Source organism: Musa acuminata, chromosome BXJ3-9, assembly GCF_036884655.1.
Source record: "Musa acuminata AAA Group cultivar baxijiao chromosome BXJ3-9, Cavendish_Baxijiao_AAA, whole genome shotgun sequence".
In the NCBI taxonomy this organism is placed as follows: Eukaryota; Viridiplantae; Streptophyta; class Magnoliopsida; order Zingiberales; family Musaceae; genus Musa; species Musa acuminata.
The window spans coordinates 29,753,905-29,781,615 of record NC_088357.1 but is presented as its reverse complement, the minus strand read 5'-3'; the positions used below and the strand labels follow the sequence as shown (position 1 = coordinate 29,781,615).

The 27,711-nt window shown below is 34.6% G+C and overlaps 1 protein-coding gene across 5 annotated transcripts; it reads left to right on the top strand.

The window, feature by feature from the left end:
* Nucleotides 1–339: 339 nt before the first annotated feature.
* LOC135648981 (3'-5' exonuclease-like) lies at nt 340–26,020 on the top strand. 5 transcript variants are annotated; one of them, XM_065167038.1, is made up of 6 exons: nt 341–1,003; nt 4,758–4,880; nt 5,145–5,275; nt 5,356–5,517; nt 25,447–25,557; nt 25,646–26,020. In XM_065167038.1, exons 1-6 carry the CDS (start codon nt 688–690, stop codon nt 25,712–25,714), a joined length of 912 nt encoding a protein of 303 aa, XP_065023110.1. In that variant the 5' UTR covers nt 341–687; the 3' UTR covers nt 25,715–26,020. The 5 variants fall into 5 exon arrangements, with proteins under 5 accessions (XP_065023111.1, XP_065023110.1, XP_065023109.1 ...); XM_065167037.1 differs by having other exon boundaries at nt 4,758–4,937; nt 25,805–26,020; XM_065167035.1 differs by having other exon boundaries at nt 4,758–4,937.
* The last annotated feature ends 1,691 nt before the right edge of the window (nt 26,021–27,711 follow it).

Genomic DNA, 27,711 nt, shown 5'->3' with positions numbered 1-27,711 from the left:
CCAAGAATTATAGTTGGTCGAAGGGAACATATACCCAGCCAATCAACTAAAATTTTTTTCTTATGGAGAGGTCACTGACTGGATCCTCTTTACTTTTTTTTTTCTTTTTTTTTTTCACTAGATGTATTCACTCCTTTTAATTAACATATAGTTTTTTGGGGTACGAAAAACAATAGCATATGCTTTTATATCAGTGTTTCATTATAAGCCGTTACAATAGATGGGGGCTTGTCTTATTCTTAACGAAAAACCAATCGCTTCGTTGGAGGCTGTGGCATGCACTTGACAGTCGCTACGATAAGTTATTAAGGAAATCTTGGTCTCATGACGACGACAAAAAAAAATAAAAATCTTGGTCCGATATTTCGTGTCGGTCGTCCATCTGACTCGTTGCGTGCCAAAACTCCGCTCATACGCCTCGATCCCCGTCGTGTTGCGAATTGATCTTCGATTTAGTATGTGGAGAGGCGAAAACACCCATAGGCGCAACGTCGGAACGAACTGCGTTAATTTGCGTTTCAGCTGTTGCGGCTCTCTTTCCGTTTTCGACATCAGATGCGATTTAACCTCCGACGAACACTGTCGGCATAGGGTCCACGGCAACATATCGTGACATTAGTTGTTTCGTAAACACGCTCGTTCAAAATACAATTTCTTTCCCTTTGGGAAAGAGAGGGATGATTGGAAATGGAAAAGGACGGCGACAGCTTCCTGGATTGGGATTGGGACCTTGTTGCTGAGGAAGAGCTCCGAGCCATCGAAGGCGTCTACTACTCCTCCGCCAAGAAGCGACGGATTTCCTCCGATCTTGACGCCGACGACCCTGCCCCCCTCCATTCGCGACCAAGTGGCCGTCGTTTGCCCGACTGGGGCCGGGCCGACGCCACCGAGTCTCAGTGCCATGGCGGGCACGGCGGCGGCGTGGCCACGGCGATCGCCGATCGGCCGCCGTCATCTTGCCCTACAAATGGGGCTTGGAGGGTCTCGCCACTTCGTTGCCCAGGTTGATTTCGTTCGATTAAGTTCATCTTTTCTTCAATTACGAAAGAAGCTTTTGGTGTTTCTTTAAAATCTCGGTTCTTTCTTGGGTATAGAGATTTCGTGTTCTTTTTCTTTTTTCCTTTTCCTTTTGGTTTTTAAGGCAACTTCATTATGCTTTTGGCGTATCCTTTTTGTAGCTTTGGTTTAATAAACGGTGAATCAGCACAGTTGCGAAGCTTATATTTTGCTAAACGTTGAATTCTGAACCCCTGAAAGGTGCATTGTTGTGTATATCTCATATTAATGTTGCAACAAGAAAATGAGATACAATATTGATATTAACTGATGCATATTTGACTAAGTCTTTTTCTATATTTTGTGTACTTTTCACATATATATATATATATATGGATGTATGTGCATGATTACCTCTTTGCAAGCAAAATGACATGGGGATATACAACACTCCAAAACTTTATTTCAGAATGACCACTGTGTAATGAAGTGCAGGTTCTTCTCTGCCACCCTAGAGTAAGGTCTTGTTGGAAATTTTTTGTTATTTTCGGATGTATTTTCGCTTCTTTTTTTTAGTGACTATTTCAGATGGAGTTTAGAGTCATATTCTGGGTTGATCTTATCTTTTTGCCTTATTATCGTAAAACATAGGTATGAGATATCTTTTGAGTCACTAGGAGTTATATTTGTTCAGTTATGTTTGTGCAAACTCGAGTTACACTTTGGTGAAGTGATGATAACATATTCCCCATGTGCCGATCTGTCACTGATTCATTTTATTTTTCCATGCTGGTCCTTAATGGACTGAACGATATTATGAGGAGGCAAGCCTTTTGCGAGTATGTGTCGTAAGGGTGACGTACAACTTATCATGAGAATAGTTAATGAAAATGATTATCATATATTTATTAGAAAATTATATTAATGTATAATACAAATATAACTATAATAGATAAATATGGTGTGTTATCCACTTGGAATTTTTGAAGATACCGATGGCACCACTGACAAGTCTTTTATAACCATACATGGGAACTGTAGGGTAATGCAAAGACAAATTAAAAACCCTAATTATAATGATGGTCCCTAATAACCATACAAGTGGAGTGCAGGGTGACAAAACAAGATAGAACAAAAAATTATTTTATCATACATAGGATTATTTTTGAATCTTATAATATCCCCTATCTCTTTGAAAGCTTTCCTATTTAAGAGATTAAGGGCTGTCCTCTATCCTCCCTCTTTCTTTCCCTATATTGTTTTCTGTCTGTCTTACATAGTGGAGGATAATAAACAATGATGCTTGATGACACATTGGTTGTAGCAAATATTAAATGGAAGAAAATAGCATGTTGCTCAATTTTATAGTAATGGTCAAAGGTTTCTTGTATTAATCTCAGCTTTCTTCGTCTCCATCCCCTGCTTATGTTATACTCTCTTCTTTCCCTCTTGAAGGTTGTCAAATAGAATTGGCAATTATTAGCCATTATCAGTTGAGTTTGATTGATTCTAGCCAATTCTGGCTGATTATTGGGTTATACCAATATGGAGTGGGCCGATTGTATTAGAATTGGCCAATACCATGAATAAACTCAAAGCCACTTTTTTTAATTAGTAACTTGTATCACTAATTCACTAATCATTTGGGCTATGTGCTTTAGTTCTTGTTTTATTGTCAAGGTCTAATTTTCTTGATTTTGATTACAAAGATTTGAAGAGCTCAAGAGCTATGATTTTAGCTACAATCTCGAATTTTAGAAATAATGTAATTCATCATATGATTCCACAATGTAGAAAGTAGACACCAATATAAGCTTGATTTTGTAGCCCTTCACAATATGGTTCGCCTTACCGGTTTGTACCGGTGTACCGACCAATTGTCGGTATGGTATATACCAAGTTGTACCAAGCCATATTGAGCATACTGACACACAGTACATAGGAACATATCGATGTACCATCTGTATCGATCCTCTATGGAACTGGTACATATTGCCCATATTGAGTGGTACATTGTGGTACGATGAACCTTGCTTCACAAATTTTGTCATAAATATCTTATTTGTGTTAGGGTTAAGGTGGTTTAAAAAGCAGGTAAGATGTTAAAAAAATATATTAATTAACATGGCAAATACCATTGACTAAAGAGGTTTGGTTTAGCCTGATCAAAGTGATTCAACCCAAACAACTAAGATTGAAATATTCGCCAAAAGGGATAGGTTATAGTAATTGCTGCTATCCTTGTTTATGTAGATATCCTAGTAGTTAATTTTGTTAGCAACACAAACATAGGGAATCATTCTGGTAAAATTTATCCCTGGTTGAGTCAGATTAGTAAAATATTCTTTAGACATACCTTTTTTCATATCTTTGATTTAGTTCAAAAAGCTATTAGGATTTACCAAACATGTTACAGAAAAAAAGCATAGAGCAGACTAGCGTACAATTTAAAGTAAGAATGGATCACTTTTTTGTTTGTTTCATTTCTTTATAACTATAATTTTCTCTCTGTTGCCACTCTCTTCTTTTTTATCACTGGCTTTGTGTGATTGCATTTTTCTAATTTAGATAACAGCTATGGCAATGAACCAATTTCTTTTTTTAGATTTTTTATATATAAATGAGACCTTAGTTTTATGTTTACCTAATTTTGAAGTTACTTTTCACTAGGTACTTATATTGTGTGCCTTCCTATAATAGGCATGTGGCTTATCTTGCAACTCAAACGTAGTTTCCTATAGACATTGACAATTTAGTGCAACTTGAAATTCAACAAATTTGTTTTAGTTGGAAAACTTATTTTGAAAGAGAGATGTGATAACAGGTATATGATCGCTTTACTCCTGGAACTACTCATTTCATCTGTACATGTGCTGGCAGCTTTAAATTAATTATATTTGTTAAAAGTTTGAGGCGGCATTCCATGTGTATTGTAGGTGGCTGTCTGGTTTGTGATAACATGACAATTTTTTTTTCAATGGTATCAAAGATAATTTATTAGAAGCCCTAAATGGACACTTCTTGAGCATATGAGCAGATGAGTTCAAGTTCAGATTTACCTATATATTGCAGTAATGTATACATGGGAACACTTTACTGACTGGATTAATGTTTTTTTAATGGAAGGCATGATTTAGATGATCTTTATTTTGTCTATGTTCTTTTGTTGTAATTTCTGTTTCAACATTATGGAAATTTAATTTCAAATTCAAGTCGTTTTTGGTACCCTAACCTTTTGGTACTTGCATTTGCAATTTCACTTGATTATATTATTCTTATCAACCCTAGTACTGACTCTGCATTTAGGTAAAAAGAAAAAGTTCATCTTTAATCAGGAAATGAAAACATTTTAGTATCTGAAGAACTTGCATATATGCATATTGATAAATCTTGTTGTTTTTTTTAATACTAATGCATTGTAACTCCATCGGGCCTACCAGAATATAAATATCTTTATTAGTCGAACAAGATCCTGGTAAAATTATAAATGGGAGGTCTTGGTACTTTCATTGTGTATCACATCCAGAAAGATCATTATATTGCTAGGTAATGATTATCCCTTGTTCCTATTCATGGTATGAAGTCATTGGTGTTAAATAAAAAACCTGTTAAATCCATGTTTAACAACTATTAGCATTATTAAAAAGTGTGCCTTTTAATATCTTTTATTTAGTTCCTGTATACACTATACAAAGTTTCATTGTCCTGTTACTCATAATGTTCCAATCATTTTTAACACTCAGATATCACTTTGGCTTCAGGTAATTTCAAAGTGAGATATCCAACAATGGCATATAGGGGGAGCATCATATACTGTAGGACTGCTCCAGAAGTTGAGCAAGCGAGCATGGAACTTTTAAATAAAATTAGATCTATGAAACAATGTATGGATCATATCTCTCTTGGATTTGACATTGAGTGGAGACCTGTTTTCAAGAGGGGTTGGTTCTTCTACCAGACTGTTTCTTAAGTGACCTTATTTGTTCTCTTAAGCTGTGTTTTCATCCAAAATCTATGGTTGCTTGATTAACTTTCTGTGCTTTCCTAGTCTTAGAAATGAATTTCTTTTGTTTTCTTATTGCTTCTAGCAGGTATCTTTTTTCAACTACATGCCAATTAAGTATGAATTTGTGGTCTCCAATCTACAGGTGAAGCACCGAGGAAAGCTGCAGTTATGCAAATATGCCTGGAAAATGCCAGGTGTTATGTCATGCATATAATCCATTCTGGAATTCCTCCTGGCTTGAAGTGTCTTTTGGAGGATACTGTATCTGTCAAAGTGAGAATGCTAGTTTGATTTGATAATATATTTTTGAATGACTTTTTTTCTTGAGAAAAATTTCATTTGAATTTCTGAAGGTTGGAGTATGTATAGCCAATGATGCATGGAAGATGACAAATGATTATAATGTTTGTGTTGAACCATTAGAGGACTTATCGAGTCTTGCAAACCTCAAACTTGGTGGAGTGCCTAAGAGATGGAGTTTGGCTTCTCTAACTGAAATGATTACATGCAAGCAGGTTTTGTGAACCACTTGGTTTCTTTATCTACTGGTTTAATAGTTGGTTCATATATGTTCATCTGTTGCTTTTTTAGGTTCATTGCAAGCTAGAGATGTATGATACTATGTTTAATTCTGAGCTATTTGCGACATACAAAACATCACTCCTGCCATCATATAGGCTGAAATGTTCACAATTCTTGCCATCATATAGGTTCATTGCAAGCTAGAGATGTATGATACTATGTTTAATTCTGAGCTATTTGTGACATATAAAACATCACTACTGCCAAAATTTCCTGTCAGAGGTTCAAATCACAGAATGAAATATCATAGAATAACCAGAGTGCAGCTTGGTATATACCTGTCTGACTAGGTGATAGTATGCCATTTTCCAGTGGCAAAATCCATGTAGAAGATAAACATAACTTTTCCGTCTTCCAAGTGTGGACAAACTGGTAATGATAGTAAGACTGATACACATTGGCACACTTGGGCTCTGATAGAGCTGCCAGTGTTAGTTCTTTGATTTGAGTAAGTTGATGAAGTTAAAATAGAATAAGGGAAACCATATGAATACTTATGGTAATTATTAAAAAGAAAGCACATAGTTTACATATTAAGTAGTAGTGTATAGTGATGATTTATACTTTTCTTAAGGAACTTCGTTGAGTGGTGTTAGTGTAAACAACTTTTTAGCCGTGACCTCGGGGCCGACGCGGCTTGGTTCGGGTCCAGATGACGGGTTGCCGGTTCCTTCGCAAGGGGGTTCCTTGCCAACGCGCCCGGAGAGAAGCGCCTCGCCTTCGTTCCTGCACACAGGTTGGGACGGGAGAACTCGACCCGACCCTTCCGACGATCAAGTCAGTCAGCAATCGTAGTGGGGTTGTTTTCTCCCTCTTTTCTTTTGTTCAGAATGCAAGGGTATTTATAAGGGGGGTTCGGTGTTACCTGATGCGCCTGCCCGCAAGGGGTAAGATCGTACCTTCTGATGGCGTCGACATTGCTATCGGCGTAGCGTGTGGAACCGAACCTGAGCAATCGTTAATGGGCCTCGGTTGGCGTTTTGACCCGTGTCAGTTACGCGGTGTCGGACTAACAGGGGAGCGGGACGTCAGCGGGTGTCATGCAAGTCTTATCATAATTATTACCCTCATCAAGTGGGTCTTAGATGATAAAAATCTCTAGTAAAAGTAGTTCAAATCTTTCATTTAAACATTTGAATTTGGACATGCTATGAATCAAGGGACTACAATCTTGTGTCGGTCATAGTCGGACTACAACGTACTGATTGTTACCAGCATATTGTATGTTGGTACATCAGTACGTGTCGACAAATCCAAAAAAATCCCAAAAATACTTAAAAATTAGAAAAAAACCTAAATTAGGGTATTTTAATTAGAACTTAATGTAATATTAGTTTAATTTTAATAAAAAAATCCAAGTAAGGAAGACATAGCGAATTTATCTTTTTTGGACATTGAGTAATAACTTTGCAGTATGTTCCAAATGGTTCTTCTATTGATGGCGAGTCATCTTCAAAGATACGACCTAGATTGTGTGTCAAAACTTTAAGATTTAGACAAATTAAGTAATCATTGGATCGATCGCTAGATATATATATTTCCACCACCAAAATAAATAGTGGTATTCCATAGTTGGTACTGACCGACCGTGTTGGTCTTCAATCCTATGTATTTATATATTGATATGGTATGTCTGTCGGACCTAATCTTGAAATTGCTCCTATGACATAGTATACAAATAAACTATATATCATTAGTGCTTCAATGTGTTGATGGTGGTTGCTTGAGAGTCTTGAACAACACATATCCGAGGAGATTTTTGAGACAAGTATGATTGTGGCATGTATGGGTGGGGAGGTTGGAGAACAGCGAAACTTATGCTATCACCACTAGCCTCCTTATTATAAGAATGATCAACCTTCGAAAAAAAAGACTAACTATCACTAATTAACTATCACCATATTGTTGTTGGCCATAGAATCCTCCACAATATGATGGTTGGGAACAAGGTCCCCAAAACCGTATCGTATCAATGTTTCGAGGCTGGCTCGGTATGGTACGGTACGGTACGGTGTACCGAGAGGTACGCCAAGCGTACCGAGCGGTACACTTAATTTAGGGTGTAAAACCCTCCAAAAATACCTAAAAATAAAAAAAAGTTTTGATAGGGTTTTTAAGTTAGAAATAAATATAGTAATAGTATAAGTTTAGCAAAATCAATGTAAATTAGGTAAGAATAGTTTCACATATCTTTTTTAGGTTTTGAGGAAGTCTTGTTCAAGGTTCGTATTTCAATTCGTTATGGATTGTCCTTCTATAAATATTGAAATATCTACAGAAAAATCATTTGAATTGTTAGACTATTTTGTTACAATATAAACTCTAAAATTCAAATGAATTAAATAATCACATATGTAGATATATCTGATTGTTAATTCTACCACCAAAATGAATGATGGGCCTCCACGGGTGGTGGATCGGGGTCCTCGATCCTATATATCTGCATATCAATATGATATGTTTGTTGGACCCAATCATGAAATTGATCCCATGACAGTGTATTGATACACTATATGCTATTGATGCATCAATGTGGTGCTGATCGTCATGAATCATATTTGTCCGAGGCAGCTCTTGAGGCATATATTGGTGAATGTCAGAGCTTCTACTTTCGCTACTGATCTGCTGCTCTGTATCATACTATTGCTCAGAGAAGGATGACCAACTATCACCATACTGTTGTTGCCTGTATGATTCTCCATAATACGATGACTGTGAATACGATGAGCTTTTTTCTGTCTATATTATGTAGGCTATGTCGCATCTACTCAAATTCATCTACTTCCTTTCCCTTCCCCTTCTGCGTATAAACTTGACCAGTACCTTGTCGAGTTCCATGATCTGAATCTTAGGTGGCATGTGTAAAATATTGCTCCTCAGTCCATGCACCACCCTCAACTTGTATAGACGAGACCAACGACTGCCTAGCATCACCGCCATCATCTGTCGAGGCACTACTGTCCGTGTTGCTATCATGTCTTTGGACCGAGCGAGTTGCTGAATGTGATTGTGAAGGTGTCTCGTTGCCCGACTTGATTCTTTCCAACGATGCAACTGATGCTACTGCCTTCCCCTTTGCCTTTGTACGCTGGGCGGACGACTGTGACCGTTGGGTGTCCGTAGTTCCTCGAGCAGTTTGACTCTATGTTGTTCGACTCTTGCCACGTTGTAATTGAGGGGGATTTTTCACCTGTTGGGGTTGTTCTTCTTCTACTTCTATTGCCTCGGTGATAAAACGTGAAGGACGCTGAGGATCTCCCGCCTCATTAAGTAGAGGATCCTCTTGGTTCTCTGCTGCTTCAACCCAATCTAACATTGGCTCTGAATCTTCGTTGTAGAATTGGAGGTCAATGGGATCAATATATGATTCCTCTGGCTCCTTATCCAACTCAGCACATTGCAATCTTAGCCGCATGTTATAATAGACATATACTAGTTTCTCTAATCGTCTATATGAGAGTTTGTTGCGGACCTTCGTATGAATCAATGCAAACGTTGACCAATTACGTTCGCAACCACTAGATGTTGTCTGTGAAAGTACACGAACGGTAACCTTCTTTAAATATGGCTTAAATATGGTGCATCCCCTCCAAATTGTAGCTATCACTCGACTGTAAAAAGATATAAATAAGATTTTATTAGGATAACAAATAATTAACATTAAATATAATTGATAATCAATATGTATAACTTTTCCTCACCAGGATCCATAGTGTAACGATATGATACAGCTACAACGTCGGAGAATGAACCAACTGTTTCTCGAAATAATCGACCCTCCATAAGATCATCGGTTGCATTAGTAGTGTTTGGCAAGAGCCAAAATATAACATTTCGTAGTATCGTTAGGAAATCATTTTGCGTTCCGAGAGCATATCGATATTGAATTGCCGGGTTTAGATAATACGCCGCAAGACATAATTTTATTAGTATGATTTTTTTATTATCTAAATAATAATAAATTAAATTATTCTGAATATGAATTTACTTACATTATGGATATCTTGATCCATATGAACTTCGGTTCGACGATCAATGATCCGTACGTATTGGTCGGCCTTAAAATCATCTTTGAATGCTCTCCTGACCTCCTCTCTCGCTGAAATCAGCATATATTTAAGATACGATATCTGTGGACGCTTGTCCATATCGACCTTACGGAGGACAATATAAAGTGGTTCCACACCTTTTATGATTTCTATCGTAGTCTCCCAAAATCTAGAGGAAAGAATGGACTTTTCTATCTTCTTTCCATCGCTCAATTTTGAATATCTAGACTCAGACCACTCTTGTGAGATGACCATTGCCTTCAAGCCATGCCTTTTTTGCTGTAATGACTTTAATATAATAAAATTGATAGCAAACCGAGTAATTCCAGGTCGAAGTATCTCACCGTTTACATACTTTTGCATTAAAGCGTGGACCCAATGATGATTATATATAAACTTTATAATTGATTGTGCTCGAGCTACATAATTCTTGACTGCATCCAACTCACTAATATCCTTCAGCATTAGATCTATATAATGAGCTGCACATGGAGTCCAAAACAAAGTTTTTCTTTTTTCCATCAATTGCAAACCGGCTTTTTTGAAATTCGCTCCATTGTCGGTTATTATTTGGACAACATTCTATGGTCCAATCTCCTCTACTATAGTGTCCATCAAGCTCTCAATGTAGTTTGCATCTTGGATATTTTCAAAAGCATTACCGGACTTATAAAGCACCACTCTTCTGTTGCAATAAACAAGAAAGTTGATGATACTTAATTCTTGTTGGTCCTATCCAACTGTCACACATAAGTGTCACCCCATATTCGTCTCATTGCCTCTTGAAGGATTTGATCCAATCCTTTAGTTCTGCCACCTCCTCATCTAAGTACACGTCGTAAATCTCCTTCGGTGTTGGAGGTTGGATCCCCGTGCCAGACTTTTGAATAAAAGAGATCATGCTCTGATAATATGGACCTTGGGTTGTATTGGTTGGAATCTTGTGGAAGTTGAACTATTTTGAGATTGCCTTCCCAATATCCCATTTTTTTTCTTTTATGTATGCATCGTCAATCCATGTCTATTTCGCTGTTTGTGGGGGATAGGCTTGCGGATCAATATCAACAATATATGGTGCGGACCTCCTGCCAAGACCTCTCATAAAACCACGGAGTCCACCATATCTAATGCTACTAGTTCGGCCTAACTGAGAAGGAGCAGTTGGTTGCCTTATGCTAGCCGACCTCTGGATTCCACTACCACTCCAATTGTGAGTCAGGTCGTCGATGCCTCATTGCTTCATCAACCGTATACTGATGCTCCAATGATGCACGAATCCCAACTGTGAGATCCGGGTCGATTTGATCGCCGCAATCCTCATATTGATCATAAACTAGTTCCTGTGTAGCCCTATAATATTCTTTCTCAACTCTTGCCTTCTTTTTTAATGTATATTCCTTTGATTGTTGTAGCTTGCTTTGAAATAATTTACGGATCTCCATCGGAACCTTCTTGTATTTTGCAACATCAGGATATTCGCCCGTCAAATACATTTTCACCCAAGTTATTCCTCCACTCTTGCCAATGTAGTTACAATAAATACATTGTCAATGATGATGGTTCCCATCTATCTTTTGGGCATGAACCCATGCATCATCATGTGGCTGTTTCTTTGGTACCATGATCCTACCAAATTTAAATCAAATAAATTATAAAGTATAAATATATTAAATTGACCAAATATCGATAAAAAATGACTAATCGTAGCATTAAATAACTTTAATAAAACCTAATTAAACCTATTTTACCATTATATATATGTTAAACACATAAAAGAAACATTAAATATATAATTTTGATCCAATATGATTCAAATTATAATAAAATCATCATTAGATATACTAATTACATGATTAACATAGTTAATTTTCTACTAATTACTTCTCTTTCAATACTATAAACATGACAAACACCCTAATAGGTATTAAACACATTGAATTGACATGAAATCGAACAAATTTCGATTAAATCATCATTAAAATGACTAATCGTAGTATTAAATAACTTTAATAAAACCTAATTAAACCTATTTTACCATCATATATATGTCAAACACATAAAAGAAACATTAGATATATAATTTTGATTCAATATGATTCAAATTCTGATAAAATCATCATTAGATACACTAATTACATGATTAACATAGTTAATTTTTCACTAATTACTTCTCTTTGAATACTATAAACATGGCAAACACCCCTATAGGTATTAAACAAATTGAATTGACATAAAATCGAACAAATTTTAATTAATCATCATTAAAATTACTAATTACAGAATTAAATAACTTTAATAAAACCTAATTAAACCTATTTTACCATCATATATATGTTAAACACATAAAAAAAATATTAAATATGTAATTTTGATCTAATATGATTCAAATTATGATAAAATCATCATTAGATACACTAATTACATGATTAACATAGTTAATTTTTCATTAATTACTTCTCTTTCAATACTATAAACATGGCAAACACCCTAATAGGTATTAAACATATTGAATTGACATAAAATCGAATAAATTTTAATTAAATCATCATTAAAATGACTAATCACAGTATTAAATAACTTTAATAAAATCTAATTAAACCTATTTTAGCATCATATATATGTGAAACACATAAAAAAATATTAAATATGTAATTTTGATCCAATATGATTCAAATTATGATAAAATCATCATTAGATATACTAATTACATGATTAATATAATTAATTTTTCACTAATTACTTCTCTTTCAACACTATAAACATAGCAAACATCCTAATAGGTATTAAACACATTGAATTGACAAAAAATCGAACAAATTTCGATTAAATCATCATTAAAATGACTAATTGCAACATCATAAATATTTTTCAATATTTAATATGCATGAAACACAGTAATCATAATATTAAATATTTTAATAACTCTCTAATTAAAGAAAGAGAATACATACCTTTTGATTAGAAAGTTCTTTCTCTTAATCTTCCCAAATTAGTCTCGATTGAATTCACAAATCGTTATTTTATAGAGTTTAGGAGAGAAAAAAGAGTTTAGAAGTGAAATAGGGAAGAATGAGGGTTTAAATACTATGAGAAAGGGCTCCAACGGTCAATTTGACCGTTAGAGCAATGTAGCACTGTTACAGTGCAGTAACGGTTGAAATGGACCGTTACCGAGTTGTGCCGGACGGTAACGGTAGAATTTTCAATAGTTATCGCCCGATATTACCCCGTATCGTCGGATACGGGGCGTTTTTAACTGTTCCACCCAGTTGCGGGCAGTCCGCGTACCGGTACGCTGTCGGACCGATACGTACCGCCCATACCGGGTGGTATCATTCGGTATTGCCTACCTTGGTTGGGAATATGACAAGCTTTGCTCTATGTTTATGTTGTATAGGCTATATTGCATCTACTCGAGTCATCGATTGCCTTCCCCTCCCCTTTCGTATATAAACATTATGACCACCTCCTCAATCTTCATTATATATATCTTGGGTGGCATACGTAAAATGTTGCTCCTTGGTCCATGTATTACCCTAAGGCTGAGTAGACGGAACAATCGACTTCTCGTCATCATTGCCATTATCGGTCGAGACATTATTATTCACATTGCTATCACTACAGACCGAGCGAAGTGCTAAATATGATGGAGGTGTCTCATTGCTCGATTGAAATTATTGCTTCTCAATTCTTTCTAATGGATCGATTGTTGTTATTGTCTTCCCTTTTGCCTTTGTATACTAGGTAGACGATTGTGATTGTTGGGTGTCATGACCTTGACTAGTCTGAGTTGAGGTTGTCTGGTTCCTTCCACCATGTATTGACCAATGGGGATCTTCCTCCTAATAGAATGTTGTTCCTTTTCTTTTATCGCTACAATGATAATACGAGAAGGAAGTAGACGATCTCATGCCTCATCAAGTAAAGGATCCTTTTTGTTGCTTCGACCCATTCTAACATCGAATGAGAATCATTATTATTGTATTAGAGGTCGAAGAGATTAATCTCTAGTGCATGTACACAAGGTTCTCTAGCTATCTACATGATTGTTGCGAATCTTTATGTGAAGCGAGGTGAATGTGAGCCAATTACGTTTGTAGCCACTCGATGGAATCAAGGTGAACGTTAGCCAATTACGTTCATAGCCACTCGATGGATTCGTTTATAAAAACACACAAACTACAACATATCTTAAATTGGGTGCGGACCCTCCAAATTATAGCCACCATTCAATTGTAAAAAAAATATACTGGAACAAATATATATAACACTATTAGCATAATAAATCATTAATGTCAATTTCAATTTAAAATTAAAGATGAGTGTGTAACTTTCTTTTAACAGCTACTATACTATAATGACAAGATATGGCTACATTATCGATGAAAGACCCGACATTTTTCTAGAATAGTTGACCATCCATGATAGCCTCGGCTTTATCAACATTTTGTGGCAGGAGTCAGGATATAGCTTTCATTAGTGCTTGCAAGAAATATGGTTCGGTCCAAGATTTTACAAAAATTAAATAGTAGGATTTAGGTAATATGCTACAAGATAAATGATTTTATCAATATTGAATTTTCCATGCAATGAGTATTCATATTATAAATGACTGAATTTAAATTTACTTGCATTATAAATGTCTTGGTTCATATGGGCTTCAGTCTTGCGTTCGATGATGTGTAAGCAACATATGTCCCAAATAGGTATCTGTGGATGCTTCTTTATATTGACCTTATGAAGGGAAATATATAGTAATTTGACTACTGTTATGATTTCACTTATAGACTCCTAAAATCTAGATGATAGAATTGTCTTCTTTACTTTTTTTCCATCGGATGATTTTGAGTACTAGGAATTCGACCATTCCTATGATGTGACCATTGACTTTAGATCGTGTCTCTTTTGCTGAGTGGACCTTATAAGGTGATGAAGCTTGTTGCGAACTAAGTGATACTAGGTCGGAGTATCTCTCCATTTGTAAACTTTTGCATCAGGGAGTGCACCTAATGATGGTTGTAGATAAACTGTTTATGGCCTATGTGTTTAATCTTGGATTTTAATGATGAAACTAATTAATGAGTTTATCGGACTAAATATATTCTTGAGATAAGTGATGTAGAATATACTTTGATCATGAACTTGGATCACAAAAGGGCCAACTATCGAGGAGGACATTCAGATGTTGCACTGAAAAATTATCGTGTCGAAAATTGGACGTCGAGCTGAAGGATTGGTCGACATATCGAAGATCGGACTTCGTGCTATAGGTTCGGGCATCGTGCTGGAATGATCGAATATTGCGTCGTAAGATTGGATGTCGTAGACAAGTCGACATGTTGGTGGAATAGACGATATACCAAAGGAAAGGACGATGTGCCAGAAGAATGGATGACATACTGGAATAGCGTACAACGTGCCGAAAGCTTCGTTAATGTGCCGTATGCATGTTTGATTTATCATAGTCTTGATCGAGGTCATTATAGGTCAATTTGAGTTGGTTTTCGGTCGAAACTATGCCAACTTATCAAGGAAGCTATTGGGCATAAACTAGGGTTGAATTAGGCCTGTTAGACGGCCAAATTGGTGGCCTAATCTAGGCCCGGGTGGTGGTACTGTCAGGCCCAGGCGGTAGTATTACTTGAGTCAACTGAAAAGCATTGTTTGTGTTTTTTTGGTGTTTCCGACGATAGTATCGCTCAGGGCAATGGTAGTACTGCCTAGGTCGGTGGTAGTACCGCCAAAGCCAAGATTCGCAGCCTCGTTACGGTGGTAGTATTGTCCGATGCCGGTGGTAGTACCGCTAGTATCCCGAAATTTTGGAGATTTAAATTTTTGACTTCATTTTTAAAGTATTTTGGGGGCTTATAAATACCTCACTCAAGCTTGATTGATGGAGCATCTATTAACGAGCACAAAAGCATTGTAAACTCTAATTTTGAGCATAGCTTGAGTCTCCTCCTCTTGTGTTTGATTATAATTCTAAGTTGTAGGAGGTGAGAGATCTTGTATAAAAAGAGAATGTGAAGGTTATCTTCTCAGCCTTAAAAAGGAGAAAGTTGTAAAAAGGATAGTTGATCTTCGCTCATTGAAAAAAAGATTCGTAATAAAAGTTGATAATCTCCAAGGAAGAGGAATTGGGAGTTGTCATAACTCGAGAAGACTAAACCACTACAAATCGGTTCTCATTACTTATACTTGTGATTTAGTTTTATTCTCTTTACTTGAAACTTTAACTTGATCAATCGAGTTTCTAAAATGTATTAATTTATCGATCTAGTTTTAAAATCGATTAAAAATATTATTGCATTAATTCATTCCCCCCCCCCCCCCCCCAACCCAAGATCGTAACAATTGGTATCCGAGCGAGGTTCTTTCATTTAGATTGACACCCGAGAGAATAAATGATATTTTCAAGCAATCAAAAGGGACACTCTATCATACAATCTCCCAAGTTTAATAGGACATATTATACCTATTGGAAAACACGAATAAAAATTTTCTTACTTTCTATGGATTTTGATTTATGGAATATTATTGAGTTTGGTTTTCAAAAATCTTCCAAACCGATGGAAGAATAGAATGACTTTGAAAAGAGAACGTTTTCTTTAAATGCTAAAGCTATAAATGTTTTATTTTGTGTTTTAGATAAAAATGAGCTTAATCGAGTTTTTACTTGTGATCGACACGTGATATATGATATACACTTGAAGTTACTCACGAAGACACGAGTAAAAGAATCTAAAATTAATCTTTTAGTTCATAGTTATGAATTATTAAAATGAAGACATGTGAATCTATTAGTGATATGTACACCCCTTTTATAGATGTTGTCAATGGATTAAAAACTCTTGGTAAAACTTATACTAATCTTGAATTGGTGAGTAAGATCTTAAGATCTTTTCCTAAAAATTGGGATCCAAAGGTAACGGCAATACAAGAAGCTAAAGACTTGAACAATCTTTCTCTTAAAGAATTCATTGGATCTTTAATGACCTATTAAATGATAAATAAAACGAATGATGAAGAAAATGAAAACCTTCAAAGAAAAGAAAGGATATTGCTCTCAAATCTAAAGAAGATTATTTGAGTGAAACCTCAAGTAATAACGATAAAAACATAACACTTCTTACAAAAAGATCAAAAAAGTTAATGAGAAGAAATAGGACAAACCTTGCAAGATAAGAAGGTAAGAATAAAAGCGAGTTCAAGAAAGATACAGTTATATGCTATAAGTGTAAAAAACCGGGACACATAAAAAATGAGTGTCCACAATTGAAAAAGAAGTCATCAACCCAAAAGAAGAAGAAAGCACTTAAAGCAATATATGATGAATCAAGTGAGTCGGAAGTAGAAGAGCAAATAAATGATGAAGTGACAAATTATGTCTTAATGGCTTTCAACAATGAGATATTTGACTCTTTCGAAACTTCTTTATCACATGATGAATTACTTGAATCATTTCATAATTTATATGATGAACTTAAAAAAGATTGGTAAAAAATATATTTGGCTAAAAATGGATCATGTTTCACTCGTTAATGAATTTGATGCATTGAAAAATAAATATGACAACTATATATCGACATCTTTTACTTCTTACACTAAATATAAAGATTTAGAATCATCTAGCCTTGAACTTAAAAATGAGTTAGTTCAAAAATTACTAGAATTGCATGCCTTGAAAAATATAAAAAATGACTTACTTGCCATGAATAAAACACTAGAACATTGCTTAAAGGAGTTTATTGATAGTAATGATGTAATAGAATCACTTAAAAAGGAGATGTTACTATAATAAACATTAGAGAAATTTAAAATTAGAAACAAGTCACTTAATATGATTCTTGCTAAATAAGGTTGTGGATTTAGAAAAGAAGGTATTAGTTTCATAAGTAATAGCACACATAAAAAACTACTAAATTTATAAAAGAACCCCACTATATATTCCTTTTAAAGTTAAATGCAACTTCTATGGAAAGTTCGATCACTTTACCTATACATGCCCTCTTAAGAAATATATTCATCACAAATTAGTTTAGGTTCCTACATAAACCATAAATGATTTAAAGCTAAAAGGCAAGAAAGGAAAATCTAACCAAGAAGGACCTAAAGTTAAATGGGTACCTAAAACAAACCTCTCTTCCTTGTAGGTATATATCCAAACAAGAGTTAGGAGTAAAAGATGATATCTTAATAGTGGATGCTCAAGGTATATGATTGGAGATTCTATAAACTTTTCAAAGCTTACTAGCCAAGATGGAGGATATATTACCTTCGAAGACAACAATAAAGGAAAAATCATTGGCATTGAAAATATTGGTAATAAATCGAATCTTTTGATTAAATATATGCTTTTGGTGGATGGTTTCAAACACAACTTAATAAGCATTAGCCAACTTTGTGATAAGAGATATAATATTAAATTTGAATCTCATGCTTACATCATAGAAATACCAAATAAGAATAAATCTATGATCGCTTTAAGAATTGATAATTTTCGTGATGCAATTTGTTTTTCGGTTTTGAATAATGATACATAGCTTTGGCATAGGAGACTAGGACATGCTAATATTAAATTAATTTCATAAATTGGAACTAAAGAACTTGTAAGAGGAATCCCTAAAATTAAATTTGTTAAAGATAAAATTTATGATACATGCCAACTAGGAAAATATATAAGGAATAACTTCAAATCCAAAAATCAAGTAAGTACCTCTAGACCATTAGAACTAATTCATATTGATTTCTTTGGACATATTGATATAATAAGTCTAGGAGGTAGCAAATATTAAGGTTTTTAATTTCGAATAATACCGCCCGTACCGTGCAATACATACTGGTCCGTCAGTAGACCGTTCCGCGGATCGTCTACTATCAAGCGGTAGCATCGATTGCGATTGTTTCCGTTCCTAAATCGGTCGGTGACAGAGAAGGAAAAGGTCGATGACGGAGAAGAAAGAAGAGGAAGAAAAAGGAAAACCTAGAGATTCGACGTGGCGACAAAGCCTCGGCGACGTCGTGGGGAGAAGCGACTTCTTCTTCCCAACAGAAGAAACCAAATGAGGTGACACCTTTTTTTTTTTTTCGCCCTGGGAAACCGAGCGATGTCACCTTGGCGACATCGCCTTTCCCTTTTCTTTCTTTTTTGCATGGGGAAACCGAGGCTACGTCGTTTCAGCGATGTCGCCTCTCCCTTTCTTTATTTTTTTGCGTAGGGAAACCAAGCGATGTCGCCTTTCCTCTTTTTTTTTGTTCATGCTGAGAAGGAAGGAACCTCCTTCTCATGCGGGCATTGTCGTTGTTATATATATATATATATATATATCGAGCGGTATACCAAAATGTATCGCTTGGTATACTTATACCATACTATACCGAACTGAGCTTGAAACTCTGGTACAATACGAAATTACAAACCTTGGCAAATATGCTTTTATGGTTATTGATGATGATAGTAGATATACTTAGACATACTTCTTGGAACATAAAAATGATTATTTCAAATATTTTATCAAATTTTATAAACAAATTTAAAATAAAAAAGGTTTTATAATTTTTTCTATTCGTAGTGATCATGGTAGTAAATTTAGAAATTATGATTTTAAATAATTTTATGGTTTGAATGAGTATAACTACAATTTCTCGACTCCAAAAAATTCGTAACAAAATGAAGTTGTTGAGAGAAAATAGGAGTTTACAAGAGATGACAAGGGCCATGTATAATGAACATACCCTACCCAAATACTTTTGGGCCGAAGCCGTTAACACGACATGCTATGTTATGAATAAGATTTTTATAAGACCTCATTTATTTAAAACTCCCTATAAATTGTGGAATAATAAAAGACTCAACATCTCGTATTTTAAAATTTTTGGTTATAAATATTTTATTATAAATGACAAGGATACCTTAGGAAAATTTAATACAAAACTCGATAAAGGTATTTTTCTTGAATATTTTTTTATCTCTAAAGCTTATCGAGTTTTCAATAAGAGATCCTTAGTTATTGAAGAATTTATTTATGTTATTTTTGATGAATCTCTCGTAACTAAGAAAAATAATTTTAAATTTGATAAATTGAATTTGAATGAGGATTCTTTTCTTCAAAGCAACTTGGATACATTTACTTTCAAAGAAACCTTATCCAAAGAATAAAAGTACATATATGCATATCCTAAGGAGCTAATTATTTGAGATACATTAAAAGGTGTTTAAACTCGTTCTTTATTAAGAAATATTTATACAAATACAGCTTTTTTTTATCTCAAATTGAACTTAAATGCATTAATGATGTTTTTAAAGATGACTCAGGGGTCTCAGCAATACATGAAGAACTAAATCAATTCAAAAGAAATAAAGTTTGGACGCTTATTCCTAGACCTAGTGATCATCTTGTAATTGACACTAAATGGGTCTTTAGGAATTAAGTAAGATAAACTACATGATATGGTTCGAAATAAGACTAGATTAGGGGCCAAAGGTTTCAACCAAGAAGAAGGTATATACTATGAAGAAACCTTTGCTCCTATAGCTAGACTTGAAGCCATAAGGATACTCCTTGCCTATACATGTTTTTAAAATTTTAAATTATTTTAAATGAATATCAAAACTCAAAAGTGTTTTTCTTAATGGTTTTATTTTTCGAAAAAGTTTATGTTGAGTAATCACTCGGGTTTGAAAATGATTTTTTTTTCAAATCATATTTATAAATCATCTAAGTCTCTCTATGGGTTGAAGCAAGCCCTTAGGGCTTGGTATGAGAATCGTAGCTCTTTTCTTATTCAAAATAATTTTTCAAAATGCAAGGGTTAACACCACATTGTTTATCAAAAATGAATTTCTCACTTTTCAAATTTATGTTGATGATATTATTTTTGATTCTACTAATGAATCTTTATGTGAACCATTCTATAAGAATATAAGCTAAGAATTTGAAATGAGTTTAATGCGTGAATTAATATTTTTCCTATGATTACAAATTAAGCAGCTAAAAGATAATATTTTTATTAGTCAAATCAAGTATACTCTTAATCTATTAAAATGATTTTACATAGATAATGCTAAGGCTATCAACACACCAATAAGTATTTCTACTAAATTAGATATTGATAATAAAAGAGAATGCTTTGATCAAAAAATGTGTAGAGGTATAATAGACAGTTTACTATACCTTACTGCAACTAAACCTGATATAATATTTAGTGTTGGGTTTTGTATAAGATTTTAGTTTAATCCTAAACAATCTCACTTTAAAGAAGTAAAAAGAATTTTTAGGTACTTAAAAAGAACATCATCTCTAGGATTATGGTATCCTAAATCTAATAATTTTGATTTGATTGCTTATGCTGATGTTGACTTTGTAGGATGTAAAATAGATAGAAAAGGTACCTTTGGAACTTACCAATTCCTAGGTTATGAATTGTTTCTTGGTCATCCAAGAAGTAAAACTCTATTGCACTATCTACGGCTGAAGCTAAATATGTTACGACAGGTGTATACTGTGCGCATGTAATTTAGATGAAGAACACTTTAGAAGATTATGAATCTTGCCTGAAAAATATCCATATAAAATATGATAATACTAGTGTAATTTGTTTGACAAAGAATCTTATTCAACACTCTAGGACTAAGCACATTAACATTAGACATTATTTTATTAGGGATCATGATAGCAGATATTTTTACTAAACCATTGAGTGAGGAATAATTCAATTTTATTAGGAGAGAATTAGGCATGTTAAATCTTTTAAATGCATGATTAAAGAGCTTTTGCTATTTGTTCTCATATGATAATTTCTTTTAACTAATGACTAAATAAGAGATTTATCCAAACGAATCATGATCTTTTGCTTGACTTCTTGGTGTTTATAGCTTGAGATTTCTTTTGTATGAACCAAAACCTTTTACTATTTGATCTTCTATGATTCTTTCTTTTTGTTAATGATTAAAGAGGAGATTTATCTAAACGAATCATGATCTTTCACTTGACTTCTCGGTGTTCACGACTTGAGATTTATTTTGTATGAGTCAAGACTTTTTACTATTTATTCTCTTACGATTCCTTCCTTTTGCTAATGACTAAAGAGGAGATTTATCCAAATAAATTATGAGTTTTTGGTATTCACGACTTAAGATTTATTTTGACTCTTTTGAATTCATGACTTTATACTCAATTTTGTTGATGACAAAGGAGAAGTAAGTCATATTTTTTGTTGATGATAAAGCGAGAGAAGTAGTGATTCATGCCTAGCTTACGTGTTGAACAAGTAAACTTATAATAACTTTTTATTAGTAGTGACTCATGCTTAACTTTTGTTAATTATTTTTCAAAATTTGAAACTTGATTGAATATTTGGGCTTACAATGATAATATCAACAAAATCGAATTTGTCTCAACTTAAATTCAAAAATATCATTAAAAAATTATTATTTTGAATTCAAGTTCATCATATTTTTAAGATGACATATAGATATGGGGAATCTTATTAAGACCCATCATTAATTAACCTCTCGATCTCCATAACTTGAACTTTTCTTCGATGATATAATATTGAGATTCTTCGTATATAATGACACTAAAGTAATTTTTATTTTTACACAATTGGAACATTAATACAAAGGGGGAGAAGTAGTACCATGATATCATTTTATCCAGGGTCTGTCGTACCGAGCCGTATCGCCCGGTACGGGCGGTACGTATCGGTCCGACAGGTATGTCGGTACGCGGACTGACTGTTATCGGTCCGAGAACACTATAGCACTGCAGCAGTACACTGTAGCACTGTAGCAGTGCTACAGTACTCGGTATACCCAGGTGTACCGCTCGGTACACTTGGGTGTACCGCTCGGTATACCGTACCATACCGGTACCGAGCCCAGGTCGAAATACCAGTACGGTATGGTATTACGAACCTTGATTTTATCCCTCTTTTTTTTTTGCTGATAACAAAGGGGGAGAAGTAATAACTTATTTTTTTTTTAACAAAGAGGGAGAAGCATATTTTTTTTGTTAACCAAGGGGGAGAAGGGGTGACTCATGCATGAATTGGAAGAATCATGATGTTGATATTACACATTGATAATTGTTGAAAATTGAAACTTCAAATGATGATAACTTAAAATTTGAAATTTGATTGAATATTGATTTTTGGACTTGAATGATTGAATCATAATATCGATAAGTTCAATTTTTTTTTAAATTGAATTTAGTATTTGCATTTAAAAGGATATATGATCATTTGAGTTCAAGTTTATAATAATATTTTAAAATGATAAATAGACTAGGGAGTCTTATTAAAACCCTATCATCAATTGATTATAATCATCAAAAAGGAAAAGATTGTTGAATCCCAGATTTTGATGATGAAATTAATTGACGAGTTTACTAGACCAAATATATTTTTAAGATAAGTGATGTAGAAAATATTTTGATTATGGACTTGGATCACCAAAGGGTTAATTATCGAGCAAATCAATCGGACGTTGTGTTGAAAAATTATCGTATTGAAAATTGGACGTCGTCCGAAGGATTGGTCGACGTGTCGGAGATCGAACTTCGTGCTATAGGTTTAGACATCGTGCTGAAAAGATCAGATATTGCGTCGGAAGATTTGATGTCGTGAGAAAGTCAACATGCCGGTGGAATGGGCGATATGTCGAAAGAAAGGACGATATGTTAAAAGGTTCGGATGAAGTGCTAGAAGAACGAAAGACATGCCAGAATAGTGTACAACGTGTTGAAAGCTTCGTTAATGTGCTATATGCGTGGTTGATTTATCATAATCTTGATCGATGTCATTATGGGTCAATTTAAGTTGATATTGAGCCAAAACCATACCAACCTGTCAAGGAACCCATTAGGCTTGCACAAGGGCCGAATTGGGCCTGTTAGAAGGCCAATCAATGGCCTAAACTAGGTCCAGGCAGTGGTACCGCCAGGCCCAGGCGGTAGTATTGCTTGAGTCAGCCAAAAAGCACTGTTTATGCTATTTCGGCATTTCTAGTGGTAGTACGATCCATGCCGATGATAGCACCACCCAAGGTGCCGGTAATATCGCTTAGGCTAGTGGTAGTATCGCCAGAGCCAAGATTCACAACCCCGTTACGGTAGTAGTACCCCCCAGTGCCAGTAGTAGTACCACTAGTGCCCCCGAAATTTTGAAGATTTGAATTTTTGACTTCATTCTTGAAGTCTTTAGGGGCCTATAAATACCCCACTCAGGCTTGGTTGATGGGGCATCTATTCCTAAGCACAAAAGTGTTGTAAATTCTCATTTTGAGCATAGTTTAAGTCTCCTCCTTTTGAGTTTGGTTACAATTCTAAGTTGTAGGAGGTGAGAGATCTTATATAAAAAGAGAGTGTGAAGGTTGTCTCCTAGGATTAAAAAGGAGAAAGTTGTAACGAGGGTAGTTGATCGTCGCCCATTGGAAAGAAGATCGATAGTGAAAGCCGGTAGCCTCGAGGAAAGAGGAATCAGGAGTGGACGTGGGTTGGGAAGACTGAACCACTACAAATTGGTTTCTCTTGCATTTTACTTGTGATTTAGTTTTATTCTCTTGTAACTTTAACTTGATCAACCCCCTCCCCCCGTCTTAGTGCCATTAAGATCCTAATACTATGCCCTTCTTTATGTAAGATCTTAGGCTCAAATCCCACTTTCGCTACTTACCTTTTACATTAAAAAAAAGAGATGATATCTAAATTTTTACAACTTAAAACATTGGTCTCGTAAAACATTGGTCTCGTGGTATACCAGAATCTCTTGTCAAATGTTGATGGTTCTAAACTTCATTCAATATTGCTTGTGCCCTCGCCACACTTCCTTACCATTGTTAACTCATTAATATATTTCATCATTAGGTTCATGCAATGAGTTGCACATGGAGTCCAAAATAGGCTTCCTCTTTGTTCCATTAATCGTAACCTGACCTTCTTAAAATTTGCACCATTATTGGTCATAATCTGTACAAAATACTGTGGCTTGGTCTCCTCTACGAACAATGTTCATGAGGTTCTTTGTGTAGTTTGCATCTTGAATTTTGTCATGAACCAATGGAAGATCACTCTTCTGTTGCCTACTTTAGGGTTGTGCTGACACAGTGAGACGTGTGGTTCAATACTTAGAAAAGGGTTGATGGTTGAAATTGATTTTGATTATTAACAAAAACCTACCAAGACACTACACTCTGAGTTTTGGTCCCCCCCCATTTGACTACTATACTGTAAGATTTGGTGCAAGCAGTACAGGGCGATGATTTATCATGATAGGAGACCTTAGAAGAAAGATGAATATAAATTCTATTCAAAACTGAATGGAATTGGTCTGACTCGCTACTGGGAATAGCTGGTCCAGTGCATAAGGCCATAACATGGGATAAAACCAGCGTTCTGTGTAAATGACAAAACTTATTCCCTTGTCAGATCAAGAATTTTCTTTTAAACAAAGTATTTATTTTGTTTATCTGCCAGATATAACTGATTCTGTTATCTATACATTGAGCATAGTACTTTCTTCAATATACTGAAGTCTCAAAAATTTGTTATGGCCATGCAGTAAATCCATATGTTAGAACTATTGTTATTAGCTACTTTATGAAGTACACTTTTCTCTAGCACATCACTTATTAGGAAAGGTGGAATATGATGCATGTAAAGACAGTTTATTGACTATAAAATACTACTACAAATTGCTTGCACATGTTTATTTTGTCGGATCTTTTGATAGTTTGCTGAGATTTTTTTGTGTTAGCATGTTTATATGCTTTTATAAAAGTTGTTCCACGTACTGAAATGATTGTTTCTTTTATAGCTGGAGAAGCCTAAAAAGATAAGAATGGGAAACTGGGAAGCTGATGTGCTGTCAAAGGAGCAACTGCAGTATGCAGCCACAGATGCATTTGTGTCTTGGCATTTATATCAGGTATTATACAGAATATTATCAATCAATTTTTTGTTTTCATATGGAACGTTTTCCAAAAATAATTTCAAAATTTTAAATATATCGTCAGCAGATCCTAAAGGGATTTCCAGATGCAAAATACGAAACAAAAAATGTGGAGAAAGTAAAAAAAAATTGACATCATGAATGAGCATCCAGAGAAGTAAATTTCTTCCCTGTAACTAATTTTAGTGGAAATGTTTATCTTCTATGTGTTCTACATGATCAGGCCTTTTTCTATCAACATCAAGACTTTCTAGGAGAAACTTGTATCGGCTTTTTTAGAGAATAAATGATCTTTGTTATATGTATATGTCATGTCCTATGCGGTGGGAATTTCTGTTGCCCGCAATAGACCACTGGTGCAACATCTGAAGTTGACGAAAATGTGTAATGATATGGTTTCAGTATTTATTTTATGGATTAATGCTTCCTCTTTGTTCAATTATACCCTTACTTTTAATTTGTCATTTAATTTATTGAACTTCAGTTAGTATTTTGATCAAAGTCTAACCATATTATGCTTCATGCAAAGATGAAAGTTCGATTTGATTGAACAATAGGATTTTGATTTAGTAATTTTACATTATCATCTTTTGAAGAAGTCCTCAAATAGCATATTTTGGCAATAGTTTGGAGTTTTGGTGGAATTGCTAGGTTGATACTTGGAGACCTTTTTCTAGTGACGTCTATGTAAATGCTTTTGTGTAACTAAGTTGTTCGTCAAATTTTCTTGGCTATATAACCATATACCAATAGGTAAAGTTTGCAACTTTTAATAAGAATAAGGGTAATGCCTCAATTATTTAGGATCAACTACATTTAAATATTTCTGTTATGGAACTTTGTATCTCTAATCAAATGAAATTTCAAATCTTTTTAGTTTTTCTTGCAAAGTCTTTTTTGGTATTTTTCTTCATTTTTTTACACAACTAATGTTGATTCATCTCGTCTAATCACAACACCAAAAGGTAAGCTTGTCATTAGATTATATAATTCATAGTGAGCTATTGGGCAAATGCAACATCTATTCTAATATCCTAGTTCAGTTTAAAGTTGCCTTGACTTAACCGATACTATAATAAGATATCATATACTATAATAAATTAACCCACCCACCCCCCCACCCCCCGTGGCAAATTCATCTTCGTCACCGCCACATTTTAGCCACTGTGAGAAGCACTATCCAGACACTGAACTTGATCCATGGGCCTGCACTCACAAAGTTTTTTTTTTTAATTACTAGTTATGGTTGCTAATAAACCTAATTATTCACTATAACGGTGACATTAATCTTATTGGAAGAAAATGATCGATCTTTTCGTTGTCAATAAATCAAGATGTGTGTAATTGAGGAGGATCAAACTGCTATATAGTTGTGTTGGAATACCTTGTCGAAAGAGTTAAATCGGGTTAAAATAACCTACTCTGCTAGGCTAAATCTCTCCCTCTTTTTTTTCTATCTATCACCCGAACAATTCAATTAATTCGCTAAACAAACAGAAGATTAAAGATTTAAGTAGCTGGGTTAAGATAATTTTAACCTGATTATTTTGACCTCGAACCTAATAATATGCTACTAAATGGTGGAGAAAAAGACCAAGCTTACCAACTTTCTAGATCATGATTAAACTGATTTTTCTACCTTACTCTCTATAAAATAAAATAAAATTTGAAGTACTCTAAAATATCAATTTGCCAATGAGGTTGTTGTTGTTTCCTTTTAGTATTAATGGTTGAAAAGTTGACTAAATAAAACCATGAATAAAAGATGATGACGAAACTAGGGCAATTTATGAAAAAAATCCCCTAGTAACGAGCCTTTATCAGAGATGATGCCCCAAATTTGATTTTTACCAAAGGTTTTTATTGAACTTTGACTAAAATATCTTTAATAGAATGATATAAAATTGATAATTATCCTTTGATTAGGTTTGATTCGATTTTTTAAATTATTTTTCAAAGATGAATTGCACCACATCGATTCAACTAAACCCTAACTATCCAATTTGGTTCAATTGATCATTATATTGCTCTTTGATTCTTCCACATTACCCTCCAATTTCACTTCGCATCCTTCTCCTCCTCTCTCTTCACCTTCTACTCCATCTCCTCCTCCTTTCCCCCTATCTCTCT

Coding starts and splice junctions, on each gene's coding strand:
- LOC135648981 (XM_065167035.1), top strand. CDS start 688: ATGGAAAAGGACGGCGACAGCTTCCTGGATTGGGATTGGGACCTTGTT. Junction 4,938..5,144: donor GAGACCTGTTTTCAAGAGGG/GTTGGTTCTTCT, acceptor TCCAATCTACAG/GTGAAGCACCGAGGAAAGCT. Junction 5,276..5,355: donor AGGATACTGTATCTGTCAAA/GTGAGAATGCTA, acceptor GAATTTCTGAAG/GTTGGAGTATGTATAGCCAA.